We start from the raw sequence: 20769 nt of genomic DNA, 5'->3' as shown, positions 1-20769 counted from the left end.
TGTCTTTTAACAGTGTCAAAATACATGTAAATAGATGAAATAATTTTGACTATTAAAATAACAATTATAGGGGCGCCTGGGTGGCTCAGTCGTTAAGCGTCTGCCTTCGGCTCAGGTCATGATCCCAGGGTCCTGGGATCGAGCCCCGCATCGGGCTCTCTGCTCGGCCGGGAGCCTGCTTCTCCCTCTCCCACTCCCCCTGCTTGTGTTTCCTCTCTAGCTGTCTCTCTCTCTCTCTGTCAAATAAATAAAATAAAATCTTTAAAAAAAAAAATAACAATTATAAAATATTTGTAAAATTATTTCCTCCCTCTGTTCAACAACAAGATATATAGTACTTAGTATTCTCTATTTGTGCAGATGCCACAGGGCCAGGACATTTTATTTTTCTATTCTGTGTTCTCCTTTTATTTTATTCATTTGCCTGCTTTTTATTCCTGAAAGGCCATTCGGACCCTTTGTATTTTGGCTGGTAGTTGAACATCATTCTAGCATTCTTCTCATATCATGTTAAAGCAGCACAGCTAGAATGCAAATAGAATTTGGAGTTGGAGGGACCTGGGTTCGAGGGGCTGGTTCCCAAATTCCTGCCTGTGGCGTAGGATGGTCACATCTTTCTGAGAAGAAATTTCATCTGCATAAAGGAGTTTGCCTTTATTATTCACATTTATCATTCCTGTGCTAATCTCTTTATGTGGACTATGTCCTTTAATCCTTGCACCAACCCTGTGAAATAATTACTAGTCTTATGTCCATTGTACAGATGGAGAAACTGAGAGAGTGGTTACTGTGACATCAGACAACTAATAAGAGTAGTTGCATCAGAATTTGACTGGAGTCCTCTGATCCATAGCTCTGTTATCCTGACTCCTATATCTCCTCACATAATAATGCACCAAGTCTCTTTATTAATGGTCATATAATTGTGGCATATAATTAGTAACTACTACCAATACTTGTATTATTTTACAATACTTGACATGCTGTTACTAGAAAATTTAACACAGCTAACCTACAATAGGTGTAAGATACACGTCAATCCGCAGTTAGCTTCTTTTCATGTTGACTGGCCTACTGAGTAGGTGTTCACTTTTGCATAAGGTCACACCATTCACTGATAATCATAGGGGCTAAGAGTAAACTATACCAGATGGAGTCAATATCTGACAGATGAGCTTAGTTAAAAATCATCCAAGATATTATTTCTTTTAACAAATATTTATCAAGCAACTACCATGTGCCAGGCACTGTCGTAGGCTCGACGGTCATGGTAATGAAGACTGACAGGGTCCTCAAACTCAGGGAATCTATACTTTAGTGGGAGGAAACAACCGCAGAAAAGAAAAATGGACATATATTTTCATTTAATTCCCACATGCTCTCTCTAAAAAGTTATAAGGATCTAACAATTAAAGGTAGGTAACTGCTTATGTTAAAATATTTTTCAAAAAGTTTCCTGCAAAAGGAAGATTATGAAAACAACTTAGGAGAAAGAATTACGGGGAACCTGGGTGGCTCAGTCTGTTAAGCGGCTCTTATTTTTTGCTCAGGTCATGATCTCAGGGTCCTGGGATTGAGCCTCTCCCTCTGCCTCTCACCCCCACCCCCCTCTCAAATAAATAAATAAATCTTAAAAAAAGGAAAGAGAATTACTGGGCCAGAGTTAAACAAAAGCATCATAAGACTCTTTGGTGAGTTTAACAATATTTCATAATTTGCAACATGCACCTGATATAATTTGACTACAAACACTCTATATAGGTGCAATTTATCAATGAGGTGTATCATTCTGAATGAGCATTGTATAAATATTGGTAAAAGTTTTTATATTCCACAAGATTACTGATAAGGAAAAAGGAAGGGAATTCGTTAATTTTAGTTCACACAGCTATATTTCTTATGTCTAAAGATAACAATGTCTTATAATAAAATCTAATGAATTTAAACCCTCAAATCATATCACTCTCTATTTTTACTTGTGTTTTTCAGTTTGTTTTTTTAAGATTTTATTTATTTGAAAGAGAGAGCGAGCACGTGAACACAAGCAGTGGGGGTAGCAGAGGGAGAGGGAGAAGCAGGCTTCCTGCTGAGCAGATAGCCTGATGTAGGGCTCAATCCCTGGGATCATGATCTGAGCTGAAGGCAGCTGCTCAACCGACTGAGCCACCCAGGTGCCCCTGTTTTTCAGTTTCTAAACCTGAGAACAGTCCTCCACATTTCTGCCTACTAAAGCCTGTTAAAGTGATTTTATATTCTGATTCTGGCTATGGGTTCATTAGATATGCATTCTCTTCCTCCTACAAAAATTTTGGATAATCAGGACTTTTATAGACACCTGATAAAAATTATTGCAAGGTGGAAGACTGAGCCATGTCAAATACCATCAGAAATATATCTTCAGCTAGACATCAGTCACCTATTGGGTACAGTTATTCAACCAGTTATTGATCCAGCAATGTATTCTAGAACCTAAATTCTGTTTATCTTGCTCTGTCTGTAAAATATTGAGAAATGACCTTGCAAAGTACCACGCTCAAGGTCAGTTGCTTTGCCTTTTGAATTTCATGGATCTAACAGTCTGGAGAGCCTGTCCAAGAAGCAAATCTGGCTTGTTAGTGAATCCATGAAGCTTTCCAGTGATTGCTGTGTCTTTGTCTTTAAAAGTCTTCCTGAGAAACGTCAAATCACCATTAGCAGTACTCAAGAGTCATCATATTTTCTCCTTTTGAAAACCGGAATGACGTTATAATTCCCATTATTTTTTCTACTTCTTTTCATCAAAGTTAAATCTAAATTATTTTGAAACCTTAATTTGAGAGATCTTTCAACATTCTGGGCTGCATTATGTTATAGGTCAGAAGACTGAGATTTAGACACTTTTGGTCACTCTTTACAGATCCTTACATGAAAAGGACTAAGAAAATAAAAGTTATCCCACCATAGCAAATTGGTTTTCTATATTGGAAACAACAGACCATAAAAACACTACCCTAGAGTCAGAAAGACCTGGGACTGAAGGCTGCTTCTAGAACTAGCTGAGCGTGAGATCCCAGGCAAGTCACTTACTCTCTTTGAGTCTCTGTTTTCTCATCTGTAAAAAGGGACAAGGCATTCTTTAGAAGGCACTATGAGTCCATGAATATAAAACACTGCGCATGGCACATGGTGGAAAGCGCTCAGCGGAGAGCTGCCGTTACCCACTGCACAGTAACTCAGCCTCAATCAACTAAGGCCTAGCTTAGCTTATTTCTGCAGGGGTTACTGGAAAATCAGAAACTCCAGAATCCTAATATTCTAAATTCTAGAATGCAAACTGACGCATCTACTCTGACCCTCACAGGAATCCTATTTCTCAATGGCTAAAAATCCTCTTTTGGGATACAGTATCCCGACCAAACTTCCTTTTGGGTTTGATCTACTTTATAGGATATCTGGATTTTCAAGAGGGAATTTCTACAATCAGAGTTTTAGGCTATTTTTATACATTTCTGATTATGATTTCCATTAAAATAATCTTACTAAATCTAAAGTGAATATATTCATCCCATCAATATTCATGCAGTGTCTTCTAAGATGCTCTGGAACTTTTCCAGTGACTTAGCCTAAAGACAGAGAGGGGTTAGAGCAGGGAGAGGACAGTATGTCAAGAAAGGGAGCCCCAAACAGCCTATAACACTAAAATCTTCTGTGATTTTTTTCTAAGAATTAATGTGAATTTTGCAGGTTCCTTAATCTTGTGTTTATTTTAAAATAAAATTTCCTTCCTTAAATCTGTAAGTCAGGTTACATTGCAAGAATATACTCCATGTATTCTAGGGCTAATCCACTGTCATATGTGAGTGCCAGTTTGAGAAGAATATCCAGGCTTCTGGCTAAATTGTATGCACCTATTCGTTAATATCACACTTGATAAACAAGTGGAAGTTGGAAATTTTGGCTGAAGGCCTAACCACAAAAAAAAATCTGTATTGGAGAAAATGCTCTTTCATTTTGACTTTCTGTCACCAAAAGCTTTTGAATCGAAGGACACACCTAACCACATTCATATATAAATTTAATAAAATATATGGTATAAATAAGGACACATCTAGAATCAAGAAGGGAGTATGACAAATCATGGAAAAATTAGGCCTCAGTACTAATCTCATATTGTCTTGGGTGTCTGAGACTTATAATTTCTGTAAGTTTATCCCTGCATATTTCTGGCCTCTGGTTCACTACACATAAAAGTGAATTATGTGATAAACTGATAAAAAATGCTAAAATGGATAAAAGTTTAATCAATAAACCATTTTATAAGTCTCCTTCTCCCAATCCTTAAACATTATACTCCATATCTCTATTGGGAAAGGCTTCCTTCAGTCAACAGATTTGATTCATGAGCACAAAGAACCCAATTCTCTCTGAGCAAGAGGGAAAGTGAACACTTCAAAATTCTTGCTTCAAAACGAATGCCTAAAAGACTAACTTTCTCCCACTAGACAAGACAGCATTTTAAACAACTCAGAAAAATTTATTAGGTATTTATCAGATATTTTTATAGGCAATTTATTCACCAAAATTTTCTGTAAAATGATAGATTTTAATAGATCTCAGTAAGTGAAATAATGGGCCTGACCATTAGAATAACAAATTTATCTTATAGCAGAGATTTAGCCATAGTTTTCTTTTGATGGAGCAGCTACAGAGGCAGAAACTTCCCCTGAAGAACTTTTATTTCTTTGCACAAGACTTACAATTATTTGGAATCAAACTTATAACCAAGTTAAAGGAATACTTAATTCTTATGATTCCACAGGGCATGACAGATCTGATTGCACTAAATTGAAAAAGACCTCTTGGAAGAGGACTTTTATTTTCAGCAGTATTTTAATAATATTCTGAGTATTTGGTCCCAATTCTTAGACTTCTTTTTTAAGGATAATCCTCTGAGCCCTCAAATCAGAGACTACTTCTTTGCTAGCTATTCCTCCAAACTCCCTGCCAGTTCATTTTACTCAATGAACTGTAAGCGAGAAACAAGCAAGCGAGAAACAAGCAAGCATTAATAACTGCCCTACAACAATGCAGTAACTATGTTTAATAATAACTGCTCTGCTACTAACATATATGATTTTATTTATTTATTTGAGAGAGAGAGTGAGCAGGAGGAAGGGGGAAAGAGAATCTAAAACAGACTCCAAGCTGAGCCCAGAGCCCAAAGTGGGGCCTGATCCCACAACTGTGAGATCATGACCTAAGCTGAAACCAAGAGTCCTCGGATGCTTAACTGATGGAGCCACCCAGGCGCCCCAAGATGAGACTTTCCAAGCCACTGATTAAGAGTGGTTAATGGCCTATACACCTTGCCTATGTTTAAGCTTTAGCAGACACCTTTATTTATAAATAGTATTTCAAGGTGCATGTTGCATTAATATTTCAAGGATTAAAAGCATAAACTCCTTTTTAACAGATTAAATTGCAATATTAAACAATGTAATTTAGTGTAACATACGTCCTAGCAGCTTTTAGTTTCATATTTAAGTAACATGATATACCCTTAAGATGAACAAAGTGCAAGTTCTTTAGGCAAATAACCATCTCTATGTGAATAGGTTGGTTTTGCTATGCAGGCCCAGAAGAACCCTTGAGTAGCAGTCCAATCTAACACTACTGTCAGAGAGAACAGCTCAGTATCCTTTTAAAGTCAAAACGCAAATCATCACCCCTGGCAGGCGCTGATTAGCATTCAGATAGAAAATACTGAATAACTCCATTCAACAAGATAATTAACTTATCTGCACTCATAAGGATATAATGCTGCTCTAAAACAGACTAAGGCAAATACCAAGATAAAAGTCACTTCTTTTATGGTCTATGGCATAGAACTCTGGACCTAAGTCAAGTATTCATCCAGGCATTTGAGAAGATCCAAAATTGCTTTTTGAGGTCAATTTATTTACATCCTTCCAAAAGGGAACCTTATTAACTTATTTTCCTGAAAAATAGGGTGGCATTCTGTCTGGATAAAAGAACAGTCTGGAACATTAAACTGTTGGTGGGAATATAAATTGGTGCAGCCACTGTGGAAAACAGTATGTTGGTTCCTCAAAAAAATTAAAAACAAAATATCATACGATCCAGTAATTCCACTTTTGGGTATTTACTGAAAGAAAATGAAAACTCTAATCCAAAAAAGACCTTTGGTATGCATGCATGCACACAAACACACACACACACAAGTACTACTCAGCAATGTGAAAAAGGATAAATCTTGCCATTTGTGACATGAATGGACATAGAAGGTATGATGCTAAGTGAAATAATTCAGATGAATACCAAATATTTTTACAAATACCATTTGATTTCATTTATATGTGGAATCTAAAAGACAAAACAAATGAACAAACAAGAACAGAAACAGATTCATAAATACAGAGAATAATCTGGTCATTGCCAGAGGTGAAGGGGATTAAGAAGTATAAACTTCCAGTTATAAAATAAATAAGTCACAGGAATGAAAAGTACAGCATAGGGAATATAGCCAATAATACAGCAATAATGCTGTATGGTGACAAAGGGTGCCTATACTTAATGTTGTAAGCATTGCATAATGAATAGAATTGTGAAATCACTGTATTATACACTTGAAACTAATATAATATTGTATGTCAACTATGCTTCAAATAAAAAGGGGGGAAGAGATAAAGTTACTTTTGCTACCAGTGCCTCTGTTATCTTAAACATACAGTATTCATTACAACCAAAGATACAACGCAGGTGGCTTGTCAAAGCCTGCCATCTCAATGTGTTGCTAGGTAAGTGTTTGGGATAGGCTAATCATCTATCCTTTGTCATTCTCAAAGCTCGGCCACTCATACAGAGGTCTCACTTCACCTCAGTGAAGAAAAATGCTTTTTAATAGTAATTTTAATATAACTTTGGCGTTCACTGAGGTTTTATATAAGAAGTTATTATCTGGAGAAAATTTCTACATATTCTATAAAATTCATACTGAAGACAGTTTTCAATAGTTCCCATCCAAGGATGTAGATAAACAATACTTCTTTTAGGTGACAGTAAAGAATGGGAAGCTCAGAACTGAATTTAGAAATGCCCAAATATGAAACTCTTGATCACTTGTCCTTATGTTAATGATTTTCCTGTACCAGGAGCTACCACAAATCCCTTCTGGAAGTAGGCTAGATAAAAACAAGTAGATCAACTACACATGAACTCCAGATCTTTCCCAACTATTTCAAAATATGACACAGTACAATTACCTGTGCACCCTGTCAGCTTGTCTTTAGCTGAGTCTAGCACAGTCTATTGGGAAGAAGGACAAGATAGCTTACCTTCTCATTCATTTAATTAGAATTTATTGAATACCTATGGAAAAATGCACTCTAATGAGTACTGTGATATTAAGATTACATGCCAAACCTTGGAGAATTCATTCTCTGGATGCCTATATATTTCTCAACTCTTTGTATTTCCTCTCCAAAAACAGGGTCACTGAGTTAGACAGACCCTGTTCACCCACAGCTCTTACTTGCTGCATGATTTGGGGCTGATTAAATAACCACCTCTTCATCTATAAAAACAGGGAAAATACCCCTTAACCTGTATGGTTGTCACAAACACTAAACAAGATAACCTATGGAAAAAAATCACCTAGCATGTCCCCATACTCTTTATCTCTGTACTCTTTAAATGGTGGTTTTCTCTTTCCTTTCTTCCTTCCTAAGAGAACCTGGCCCCAGCTAAGTACTCTGTTTTTCCTTCTAGACTATAAGCTCCATGAGGGTAAGTAACTGACCCTTAAAGGGTATTTGGTAAATAATACATGAATGAAATAATGAATAATAAGTAACCAAGAATCTGTCTTATATTCTTTGTTTTAGGATTACTTCGAATTAAAACCAGAAAACTCACCCATTGGAGTCTACCCTTAGAGGTCTGCCCAGATCTATGTGCCTCTACAGATACTTGAATGGAATACAAAGCTCCACCTGGGAAGTCCTTGCTCCTACATATTATCCCAGTGATTTATTTTAAGCCAGTTATTAAAGCCATTTGAACTCTGTGCTACCAAGTATGCAAATTGAATCAACTTGCTATGCCTTAATTAAAGAAAATGAGTTTTAGTTAATGACCGTATAAACCAATAAAAAACATTTACTTTATACCTTTAAGTGATGCAAATTGAATATTTCACATACAAATTTATTCTTGACTGAAAGATTGGTTTATACTCAGGAGCACCACAGGTTAAACCAACTCTCAACAGCAGTGTTCCTGTTTCAGTTTCCTTCTTATTTTTCCCTTGTAATAAATTTGGATGCATTAACTTTTTTTTGCAATACCCTCACTTTGCCAATTATAATACTTTATCAGGAAAAAGTGTTAATTTAAAAGCAAGCAAAAATTTATCCAAGCTGGAATAATATTACATGTTATCCCTAAAGATAAAAGAAATTTTCTCTCTTTGCTTAAGCTTTCCCAATTTTTCCACCCATCAAATAAATGGAAAAAGTTTGTGTTTTCACAAAGAAAGCTGCATAATTGTTGATATAGTCACCTGAATCTATGGGTAAATTGAACGAATATAAAACAAATTCTCATAAAAGACATATTAAAACCAACTACAAAACTGTAAGCTGAAGAACTTTATAAAACAATGATTAGGAGAGTAAAACAATATAACTTTCCTCAACTTTATTTACTAATTTTAATATAAAAAGTACTATCATTTAGATGTTATTGATGAACTTTTTTTAAAGGAAAATATGACAATACCCAAAGAGAGAACTATAACAAATATGTCTGAAGACCTCTCACATTAGCAATAGTATTATATAATAAGCAGAAGCTTGAGACCTGTGGCTATGATTTTTAAAGTATATTTTGAAAGCTACAAACCAAGATTATCAATAACAGTTCTAAAATGGCATTTTACACAAGTCTGTCAATTAATTGGATAAAACTCTTATTAAAAAAGTAAAAATACAATTTTGAATAAACAACATTAAAGGTCAGTAGCTTAGCAATCACTCAGCAATAGTCCAATCACTTTATCTTATAAGTAAGGAAGCAAAAAAATTGGCTCTTCTCCACAGTCTGATATCCCCTATTAGATTCCCTCTGCTTCCTCACAGGTCCCCATGGTCCCCAGAACACATTCATGTCACCTAGTAGTGGTCTGAGGTCAGCCAACTGCCTTCTGTTACCTTGTCTGTTAGCTCAAGAGGCCTTTGTGCTTTAGTTCTTTTAAATAAATGATCCCAAAGTTTCTCAGACTACTGCTGGGTCATGAAAGCAAAGAACTGCTGCAGTATTTGGGGAGGTTTGGGGAAGCCATTCTTTAATTATCAGACTAGGGACCTGGATACTATTCAGGTCTAGTAGCACTAACATCTACTTTCTTGTCTTCAATCATTCAATTTTAGATAAATGAGTTCAATAAAGATGCAGGATACAAATTAACATACAGAAATCTGTTGTATTTCTATACATTAACAATGAAGCAGCAGAAAGAGAAATTAAGAAAACAATCCCATTTACAATAGCACTAAAAATAATAAAATACCTAGGAATAAACTTAGCCAAGGAGGTGAAAGACCTATCTACACTCTGCAAACTAAAACAGTGGTCCAAGAAACTGAAGATGATACAAACAAATGGAAAGATATTCTGTGCTCATGGATTGGAAGAGCCAATACTGCTAAAATGTCCATACTACCCAAAACAATCTATAGATTTAATGCAAGCCCTAACAAAATATCAACATTTTTCACAGAACTAGCACAAATAATCCTAAAATTTGCATGGAACCACAAAGGCCCCCAAAGAGCCAAAGCGATCTTGAAAAGGAACAAAGCTGGCAGCCTAACAATCCCAGATTTCAAGACATACTACAAAGCTGTAGTAATCAAAACAGTATGATCCTGGCACAGAAACAGACACATAGATCAATAGAACAGAACAGAGAGCCCAGAAATAAACACATGCTTATTTGGTCAATTAATCTATGACAAGGCAAGAATATGCAATGGGGAAAAGACAGTCTCTTCAACACATGGTTTTGGGAAAACTGGACAGCTATATGCAAAAGAATGACCACTTTCTTATACCATACACAAAAATAAACTCAAAATGGATTAAAGACCTACATGTGAGACCTGAAACCATAAAATTCCTAGAAGAAAACATAGGCAGTAATTTCTTCGACATTGGCTGTAGAAACATTCCCTCAGACAAGGGAAACAAAAGCAAAGTGAAAGGATTGGGACTACACTAAAATAAAAAACTTCTGCACAGCAAATGAAACCATCAACAAAACGAAAAGGCAACCTACCGAATAGGAGAAGATATTTGCAAATGACATATCTCATAAGGGGTTAATATCCAAAATATATAAAGAACTTTTACAATTTAAGACCAAAACACCAATCTGATTAAAAAATGGGCAGAGGACCTGAATAGACATTTTTCCAAAAAAGACATACAGATGGCCAAAGGACACATGAAAAGATGTTCAACATCACTCATCTTCAGGGAAATGCAAATGCAAATTACATGAGATATCACTTTACACCTGTCAGAATGGCATAATACACAAGAAATAACAAGTGCTGGCAAGGATGTGGAGAAAAAGGAACACTTGTGCACTATCGGTGGGAATGCAAATTGGTGCAGCCACTATGGAAAACAGTATGAAGGTTCCTCTAAAACTTAAAAATACAATTACCATATGATCCAATAATCTCACTACTGGGTATTTACCCAAAGAAAATGATAACACTGATTTGAAGATATGTGTACCCCTATGTTTATTGCAGCATTATTTACAATAGTCAAGACATGGAAACAACCCAAGTGACCATTGATAGATGAAGAGATGTAGAAGATGTGATGTTTACACTTGGAATATTACCCAGTCATAAAAAAAATGAAATCTTGCCATTTGCAACAACATGGATGGGCCTAGAGGGTAAAATGCTAAGTGAAATAAGTCAGTCAGAGGAAGACTAATACCATACGATCTCACTCATATGTGGAAATTTAAGAAACAAAAGAAAAAAGAAAGAGAAAAGAAACCCCCCTCCCCCAAAAAACCAGACTCTTAAATACAGGGAACTGGTGTTAACACAAGGGAAGGGGGTGGGGGGATGAAATAGTAAAGGGATTAAGAATATATTTATCTTGATGAGCACTGAGAAATACATAGAATTGTTCAATCACTATATTGTACACTCAAAACTAATATAACCCTGTTAATTGTACTTGAATTAAAGAAACAAAGAAACAAACAAATACTGGTTAACAATAGAAAAAAAATTATTTGATTTAGGAGGACTCCAGTTCCTATTCCCCCAACCTTTTTTGAAAAGGCTATGGGGAGGGAACCCACTACCCATTTTCTCTCCCACAGACAGCTGAAGACAAGCCCTATTTAAAGGTAGGTAGCTGAATTTACTTATACTTAACAAGGTGGGACAGAAATATTAGTAAGAGACAACAAATTCTCAAAAAGAAACAGAATTTCTTTTTTCATTGCTTTAATTTTTCATACTCCATTCTATTGATAATATTAGAGCTACCACAAGTCATTCCAATCAAATAGCTATAGAACCTTGAGGAAACCACCAGCTCCCTGGGTCTGTTTTCTCATTTTTAAAATGAAAGAGCTGAACACATTGATCTCCAAGGTCCGTTTATATTGGAATATGTCTTATTTATATTCTCAATTCATTTATAAGGCAGATTAAACATAGACTTATCTAATTGTCCTTTAAGGCAGTGATCTCCAAAATGGGGCATATAAGGCAATTAATAAGAGGGTTGGGACAAAATATTCAAACTTTTGGGGCGCCTGGGTGGCTCAGTTGGTTAAGCGACTGCCTTCGGCTCAGGTCATGATCCCGGAGTCCTAGGATCGAGTCCCACATCGGGCTCCCAGCTCGGCAGGGAACCTGCTTCTCCCTCTGACCCTATCCCCTCTCATGCTGTTTCTCTCTCTCTCTCTCTCTCTCAAATAAATAAATAAATAAAATCTTTAAAAAAAAAAAATTCAAACTTTTAATTTATACAGGTTTTTAATGCACAGAGTTAGGAAAAACATTTAGTTTTACTGATCTTTAATATTCTGACACTGGTATCCTCACTGGGCCTGTGGGAGATCAGAGCTCCACAAACTGGGGGTGTTGACAGCGAAACACTCTTTTTTTGTCCATTCTCAACATACAGCATGTTGCTTGTGTCTGGTTATGGGGATTTACAGGTATCGGATGCACACCAGATGGACAAGAGGCTTACAATGCTTTCTGTGAAAGAATCTCAGATTAAAAATAATACCAATTATGCAAAATTAGTGAATGACTAAAAAACAGCTGGGCCAACACTCTTCCTTTTTTTAAAACAACTTTTTTGGTCAGCCTCATTATATGAGGTAAAACAGTGACTATGGAATTAGATTAGCTCTGACATGACGTTGTCCTCCCAAATCAAAATTATCAAGAAGTACTGCGAGTGTCCAGTCTCCTTAATTCTGAACCTTTTCCTTAGTGTATAATAGGTTTTGAAGTATTTGTTAAGAATGATAGCACACATACAAAGATTTTTTAAAAGACTTCAAATACACAGTGACAGAATTTTATACAGCTAAGGGTATACAGTGGACAAAGGTTGAAGCCGTGTATGTGCGAGAGTGGACGCCGCTGCTGTTGGATGCGTGTTGAGAGTTCAGCGGAGTGTCTCCATGGTATTGCTGCACCAGCGTTCAAGTGGCCTGTGGGGGCCCTCCAACAACGCTAGCCCCTTCCTCATGCAAGCGCACGTCCTGCAGAAGAGCCTGCAGAAGCACAAGCAAATGCAAGTCCCTGATGTGATTCCCCGCCCCCCCATTCGCCCTTGTGATCAACAGTCTCCCTCGCCTCCCAGGGCCTTTCTCCCTTGTGCACTCCTTAGAAAAGACCCCTGTGGCGCTCAACCAAAACCTCCACTCTTTTTGGTTTGATTTGACCATTCTGGCCTTAGCCTAGGGCCCCAAAGGACTACACCCACCCTAAGGAGGGCATGTACCCCAGGTCCCCTCTGCCTTGACGTCTCTGTGTGGCCCCAAGAGGCTGCTGCGTACCTCCTCATGACCTGTGACTAATAAATTTCTCTATTTTAATTTCTCTGTGGTCTTTTGTTGAACTGTAGCTCATCACCTGGCACCTTGTGCTCCGTTGAACAAAATCAAAATAGTGTGCCATGGCACAGTGCAAAACAGGATCTGTGTGGAACCACACAGATCTGTGCCGGACTCACAGCCCTACCACGCAACTGGCTGTCATCTGGCTAAGTCTCTGAAGCTCCGGTTTCTAAACTGTGCAGGCAGGAAAACAATGCCCATCTCATAGGATGGTTGTCAGACTTGAACAGGAAGGTCTCGATAAATTTTAATTTCTTTTTCCTTACTCTTAATTATGCCAAAAAAACCCAAAGACATACTTGTGTAGTAATGGAGGGCAAGAATATAGTGTGGTACTATTTAAAATTCCATTATTTGTTTCTGTTCGGTCATATAACACAAGAATTGGCCCCACAACAGAGTTTGTCCGTGTTAAGCTGAGATTTAAGAACTGAATTGGCAGCTTTTGTTTAACTCACCACATTAAAATCTAGATTTTCTTCAACCCATGATTTTGCCTCTTCAAATTCCTCTTTCATTTCCATTATAAAAAGTGTATCCAGGGCATCTACTATTGTTGCTCCTTTAATACTACCTGAAAATATCAGAAAAATATTTATTGATTAAAATATTTGACAGAGACATATAAGCAAATTGACCATACTTGGAAAGGGAGACGAAGAGGATAATACTGAATTTATTAATAAACAGTAATACTGAACACAGTCTAAGATTCTTTCACTGAAAGAAAATTTAAAAGCTGCACTAAAATCCAGCTAATAATTATCACAGGCTATGGATTGATACACTAATCTTTAAAGTTTCTTCTGAGCTGTAGAAAATACCTCTTAGAAATTTCATTTGTGACTGCATTCTCTAGCAAGAAAAAATAGATCTGAAACAAAGGAGCAATGCACATATTAATTTTAATGTAATCACATCCAAGTGCACCTGTGCAAAACTTTTAACTATAATTAGATCTAAAATTATGATAGCTCTAATAAGCCATTATTCAAAAACGGAATTCACCCCCTCTTTGAAAACCTGACTGATCCTAACCTCCCCTCCTACCCACCCAGCCCATCTTGACTCTATGATTCATTTCCTCTGAACCCCCTTGACGTGAAGATTTTACACTGGTCTTGCACTTATCACTTTCTGCCTTTCAGTGTAATTACTTGTGTGCATCTCTTTTAGTCTGCAAACTTCCTCAGAATGGAGAAGTCATGTCTTCTTCATCTGCACATTCCATACTAAGAGACTTAGTATGTTTCAATGCTTAATAATAATTTAAAAAATCATCAACATATTAACAGAGAACCAAATAATCTCTTTGATAAAGATTATGACAAATTTACACAAAACTGAATTATTAACGATACAAGCAACTTTCATAAGGATAAAAGCTAAAATAGAATTAGATTTTAAAAAGTTATAGTAAATAATGAAAAACTAAAGGCTTCTGAGTCTGTATGAAGTTTCTGAATTTGTCCTCAATTCCTGTGTCTTACCGCCCATGCTTACTGAAAACACTACTTTATAAAAACATCTAAAATCACTTCTACTGCCACTGCTCCAGGTTTGGGCTCTCTTCATCTCTAAACGGTGTCACTGTAACAGGCCCACCAGCCTTTCTCCCACTCTGCCAGTTCCTCCTAACTGTTCTTATAATTCCCCACTCCCTACCTGAGTTCCTACTTCATATGAATATCCGCACTTGAAAGATGAATATCTACTGAACCATCTAATGCTTTGACAACTATTTACACACAGGTCTTCTGCACTAGGCCAGGAACTCTGCAAAGACTTGTACTGTGTTGATTAACACCAATGCTGGAAGGAGAGCCAAACACATGGAAGATCCTGAATAAATGGAAAAGCATAGTGTGGTGATTAGGACCGTGGACTCTGACCTTAGCCACACCTGGGTTCTGGCCCCAGCTCAGTTAATATGTGGCTAATACGAGGCAAGCTATTCTGAGGTGCATTTTTCTCATCTATAAAATGTGTATAATAATGAGGTTAAGTGAGATGTCGCACAAATGGCACTTGGTACATAATAAGTGTCAGTTGATACTGTTGTTTGTTATATGATTTGATACTATTTAACACCTTCAGTTACAGTATAAAAAGTCACATTTTTTTATGGGGAATTAAGAAGTGTCAGAATGACTCTATCCCCTTCATCCTGTTACTTATAGGCAAAACTGTGCTGGGTAAAAAAGAATCCAGTGCGATAAGAAGGGCACTGGGTACCTCTGTGACCCAAGGAACCCAACATTTCTGTTACCTAGCTTCCTCACCTCCACAATGGGAATGTTATTAACACCCCCAGGACCAATCACCAAGGCATGCTGTGAGGACCAAATGCAATAAAGCATGCCAAAGTCGATAAATGGAAGTTCAGATAACTGACCTAATCCATTCTCACTTTCTTTTCCATGGCACAAACAGGAGAAACCCAGAGCTAAAGTCGAGAGTCACCAAGACACAGTGAAGATCACCATGCAGGCTGCCTTGGCCCGCTTATCAATAAAGACACTACTTTTACCTGACAGGAAGCAGTTAATGGGGCTGACCAAATGTTCCTCAGCTGGGTCTCACCCCTGGAGCTAACACTCATGATGCTGTGCCTATATCCATTAAATGAGAATCTTTGGAAGTGTTCCCAGGCATTAGTATTTTTTTCAAGGGATGCAAGTGATTCTAACGTAGAGTGCTCTGTCTGAAGGACACACTATGCACCGTCCTTGCAGGTAACTCCAATCAGGTATGCAAGTTTCCTAGTAACATGGCCAGGAGGGGCATACAAACATCACCACCCACAAGTTCTGTCAACTGCAGAAAAGTTACTGTCACTAGGAAACCAAAGCACACTCTACTCACCAAACAAACTGCTCGAATGGCCTTCTTTTGATATAGGTTTCAGTTCATTTAATCCCCAGGCATACCGTTTATAATTATTCCAAGCATGTTTCATCATCTGAGAAAAGAAATGAAAACGGGATTATAATTTGAATTTGAGAGGTTTTTGCTACAAAATAGATCATCTATTGAAGACCTAAATGTTAAAGCCTTAATACTCACTGCTTAGTTAAAAGGACAATTATTAATTAGGTGACAGTGGTACGAATAAACTAGCACACACACATACACACACATACACATTGCCTCTTTATATTTACAAAAGGAGATTTCTTTAAAAGAGCACATATTATTTTTTTATTTAAATTCAATTAGCCAACATACATCATTAGTTTCAGATGTAGTGCTCAATAATTCATCAGTTGCACATAACACCCAGTGCTCATCACATCACATGCCCTCCTTAATGCCCATCACCCAGTTACCCCATCCCCCCGCCCCCAGCAATCCTGTTTGTTTCCTATAGTTAAGAGTCTCTCATGGTTTTTCTTCCTCTCCGATGACTTCCCATTCAGTTTTCCCTCCCTTCCCCTATGATCTTCTGTGCTATTTCTTATATCGCCAACATCTGTCATTTCTTGACTTGTTAATTTTAGCCATTCTCACTGGTGTGAGGTAATATCTCATTGTGGTTTTGATTTGTATTTCCCTGATGGCTAGTGACATTGAGCACTTTTTCATGTGTCTGTTGGCCATTTGGATGTCTTCTTTGGAGAAATAAATGTCTGTTCATATCTTCTGCCCATTTCTTGGCTGGATTATGTTTTCTGGGTGTTGAGTTTGGTAAGTTCCTTATAGATCATGGATACCAGTCCTTCATCTGATATGTCATTTGCAAATATCTTCTCCCATTCCATAGGTCGCCTTTTAGTTTTGTTGACTGTTTCCTTTGCTATGCAAAAGCTTTTTATCTTGATGAAGTCCCAATCGTTTAGTTTTGTTTTTGTTTCCCTTGCCTTTAGAGACGTGTCTAGCAAGAAGTTGCTGTGGCCAAGGTCAAAGAGGTTGCTGCCTGTGTTATCCTCTAGGATTTTGATGGACTCCTGTCTCACATTTAGGTCTTTCAACCATTTTGAGTCTGTTTTTGTGTGTGGTGTAAGGAAATGGTCCAGTTTCATTCTTCTGCATGTGGCTGTCCAATTTTCCTAGCACCATTTATTGAAGACACTGTCCTTTTTCCATTGGATATTCTTTTCTGCTTTGTCAAAGATTAGTTGACCATGGAGTTCAGGGTTCATTTCTGGGTCCTCTATTCTGTTCCACTGATCTCTGTGTCTGTTTTTATGTACCGTACTGTCTCGATGATTACAGCTTTGTAATATAGCTTGAAGTCTGCCATTGTAATGCCACCAGCTTTGGTTTTCTTTTTCAACATTCTTCTGGCTATTTGGAGTCTTTTGTGATTCCATACAAATATTAGGATTATTTGTTCCAGCTCCGTGAAAAACTTTGATGGTATTTTGATAGGGATTGCTTTGAATGTGTAGTTTGCTCTAGGTAGCATAGACATTTTAACAATATTTGTTCTTCCAATCCATGAGCATGGAGCGTTTTTCCATTTCTTTGTACCTTCCTTGATTTCTTTCATAAGTATTCTGTAGTTTTTAGAACACAGATCCTTTACCTCTTTGGTTAGGTTTATTCCTAGGTATCTTATGGTTTTTGGTGCAATTGCAAATGGAATCGATTCCTTAATTTCTCTTTCTTCTGTCTCATTGTTAGTGTATGGAAATGCAACTGATTTCTGTGCATTGATTTTATATCCTGCCACATTGCTGAAGTCTTGTATGAGTTCTAGCAATTTTGGGGTGGAATCTTTTGGGTTTTCCACATAAAGTATCATGTCATCCGAGAAGAGTGAGAGTTTGACTCTTCTTTGCCAATTTGAATGCCTTTTATTTCTTTTTGTTGTCTGCTGAGAGGCTAGGACTTCTAGTACTATGTTGAACAACAGTGGTGAGAGTGGAATACCTGCCATGTTCCTGACCTTAGGGGAAAAGCTCTCAGTTTTTCCCCATTGAGAATTACATGCGCTGTGGGCTTTTCGTAGATGGTTTTTATGATATTGAGGTACATTCCCTCTATCCCTACATTCTGGAGAGTTTTAACCAAGAAAGGATGCTGTACTTTGTCAAATGCTTTTTCTGTATCACTTGAGAGGATCATATGTTTCTTGTCTTTTCTTTTATTAATGTGATCTATCACATTGATTGATTTGCGAATGTTGAACCACCCTTGCATCCCCGGAATAAATCCCACTTGGTCCTCGTGAATAATCCTTTTAATGTACTGTTGGATCCTATTGGCTACTTTCTTGGTGAGAATTTTGGCATCCGTTTGGTGGGGTCTTTGTCTACTTTTGGGATCAAGGTAGTGCTGGCCTCATAGAATGAGTTTGGAAGTTTTCCTTCCCTTTCTATCTTTTGAAACAGCTTCAGAAGAATAGGTATTAGTTCTTCTTTAAATGTTTGGTAGAACTCCCCTGGGAAGCCATTCAACCCTGGACTCTCCTTTGTTGGGAGATTTTTGATTACTCCTTCAATTTCCTTGCTGGTTATGGGTCTGTTCAGGTTTTCTATTTCTTCCTGTTTCAGTTTTGGTAGTTTAAAAAGAGCACATATCATTTTTAATTCAGTTCCCAGTAACAGAAATTTAGCTTTTCGTAAAAGGATAAACCATTCTTACATTTATCTATTCCATTCTCATGAAAAGTTAACTCTGCAAAGAGTGTATATTTAAGATTCTGGTTTTTGCACAAGTTCTTTGTATTTTGTCAACCTCATAGTATATAGACAAATATACAAGGTTATCACTTTAAACACTTTGATGTATTTTGACCAAGTCTATGTGGAGAAGTCTAGATGATATAAATGAAACTCTATGATTATATCTAAATTTGGGGAAACTTCAGCTTGTTTTAATATAATCAATCTTGAATTGTATACATGTGTGTATACCTGTGTAACTGAAGACTGATTTTGTATACTCCCAATCTAGACTCCTTGTACCAAGAAGGTTTTTAAAGGCCAAACCTCTCTGCCACAAATTATATAAATTATTTTTAAATTAACTTTAATAAAATTAATTTATCTACATATAATGAAAACCAAATTAATTTCTCCTGGCTTACAGATAAAGTTCTGACTTATTGTGCTAAACATTAACTCTAGTAGAAAGTGAACAATTTTCAAGGGGAGAAATTGTTCTAAAAGCCTGTCAAAATAGTTGCATAACCACTGCATAACAGCTGTAGAATTTTTTTATGACTCAAAGAATATAATTATTTTTGTATAAATTCTTTTAAAGAGGTCAAGGGACTCTTTATGTGTCTAGAATTTATTCATGCCACTATTCCCAATCCATTAGCAACAGTAATCAAAATGTGGACATAATCTGAAAATGTTCTCCTCTGGCTCCAAATTTTAAAATATCTTAAAAAGCATCACCTAAAGTTACAAATACCACATGAGGGCTGTTTATCACTAAAAATCTTCAGTGAGATCAATATAATTTTATTAATAAGTCTTCATATGTCCCTGAACACAATAATAAACATCTTTCTTTAGCCAATTTGTATATTATCTTCCTATCTCACTACCATTACTATGAATAATAATTACCAAAAATCTGTACAATTTGCTGGGTACTCTGCTAAATGCTCTACATTCAGTATTGTACTCAGTTATAATTACAACTCTGAAATGTTGTATTACTATTATTTGGTACATAAAGAAACTGTGGCTTGGAAGTTAAAACCCAAAGTACTTTATTCAAGGTTATGTTATTTCTTCACAGCTGAAGAGCCAGGGTTCATCCCTGTGTTGGCCTGACTCCAAAGTCATGGCATTAACCAACACATTGCATCATCTTCCTTTAATGAGTCAGCATCAGAATCTTCCTTTGATGAATCAGACTGTTGATCTTCCACCAGTCAACAGAATGTGGACAAGGTAGCATTTTCAAGATTTTTTCCTTATAATTTTATTGGAAAGTATAATAGATTTAAGGATAAAATAACCTGACTTATAATCCCTGTTATGCCGCTGATTAGTCCCATAAACATGGATGAGTCATAGTTTTTATGAGACTTTATATGAAAAAAATGGGATCATAATTTCTCATGGGGTGTGTGTAAGGAATACATGAACATAGCCTGTGATTGCACCTACTGTACTGCTTCCCACATGGTGGGTAATCACATGTGTATTGAATTTAAACCTACACTGAAACCAATTAAATTCACATCACAGAAAAAGAAACCAATGAGCCTCTGAAAAGACTAGGGATATGAAATCCACAAAAACACCTTGAGATTACATCTGAGTTTGATTTGGTTTTCCTATTAAATGTACTACATTTGGTAAACTTCATTCCTGTAAATTTCCAAAGACAGTTTATAAATTCAAAAGCTTTTGAAATATACCTGACCCAAGACCAACCACAACAACAAAACTTTATGATGATTTGTTTCAGGTCTAAGTCTGAGTAGAAACCAGTGTCATATACTATTAATGACTCAAAGATGGCATAAATCATTCCCATAGAAGATTGCTGCTTTATCAAAAATTATCATCTATACAATGTACCACTAGTACAGAACCTCCTTGAGTTACCTCTGTAGTATATATTAACCTTTCTCATCTTTTTTCCCCAAGGGAAAATCTGACACTAATTGCTTGGTTTCCTAC

At 36.7% G+C, this 20769-nt stretch overlaps 1 protein-coding gene across 2 annotated transcripts in view; it reads right to left on the bottom strand.

The window, feature by feature from the left end:
- MAN1A1 (mannosidase alpha class 1A member 1) overlaps window positions 1-20769 on the bottom strand; it is a 164693-nt gene that overhangs the window by 105892 nt on the left and 38032 nt on the right. For both annotated transcript variants that reach the window (XM_078054798.1, XM_078054799.1), the window contains exons 3-4: window positions 16043-16139; window positions 13636-13751 (exon numbers count right to left, since the gene is read on the bottom strand). In XM_078054798.1, the coding sequence (XP_077910924.1) occupies window positions 13636-13751; window positions 16043-16139 (213 nt within the window). The remainder of the gene's footprint in view (window positions 1-13635; window positions 13752-16042; window positions 16140-20769) is intronic.

The sequence above is a fragment of the Halichoerus grypus genome, chromosome 9, assembly GCF_964656455.1.
Source record: "Halichoerus grypus chromosome 9, mHalGry1.hap1.1, whole genome shotgun sequence".
Taxonomy (NCBI): domain Eukaryota; kingdom Metazoa; phylum Chordata; class Mammalia; order Carnivora; family Phocidae; genus Halichoerus; species Halichoerus grypus.
This window is presented reverse-complemented; position numbering and strand designations above follow the sequence as displayed.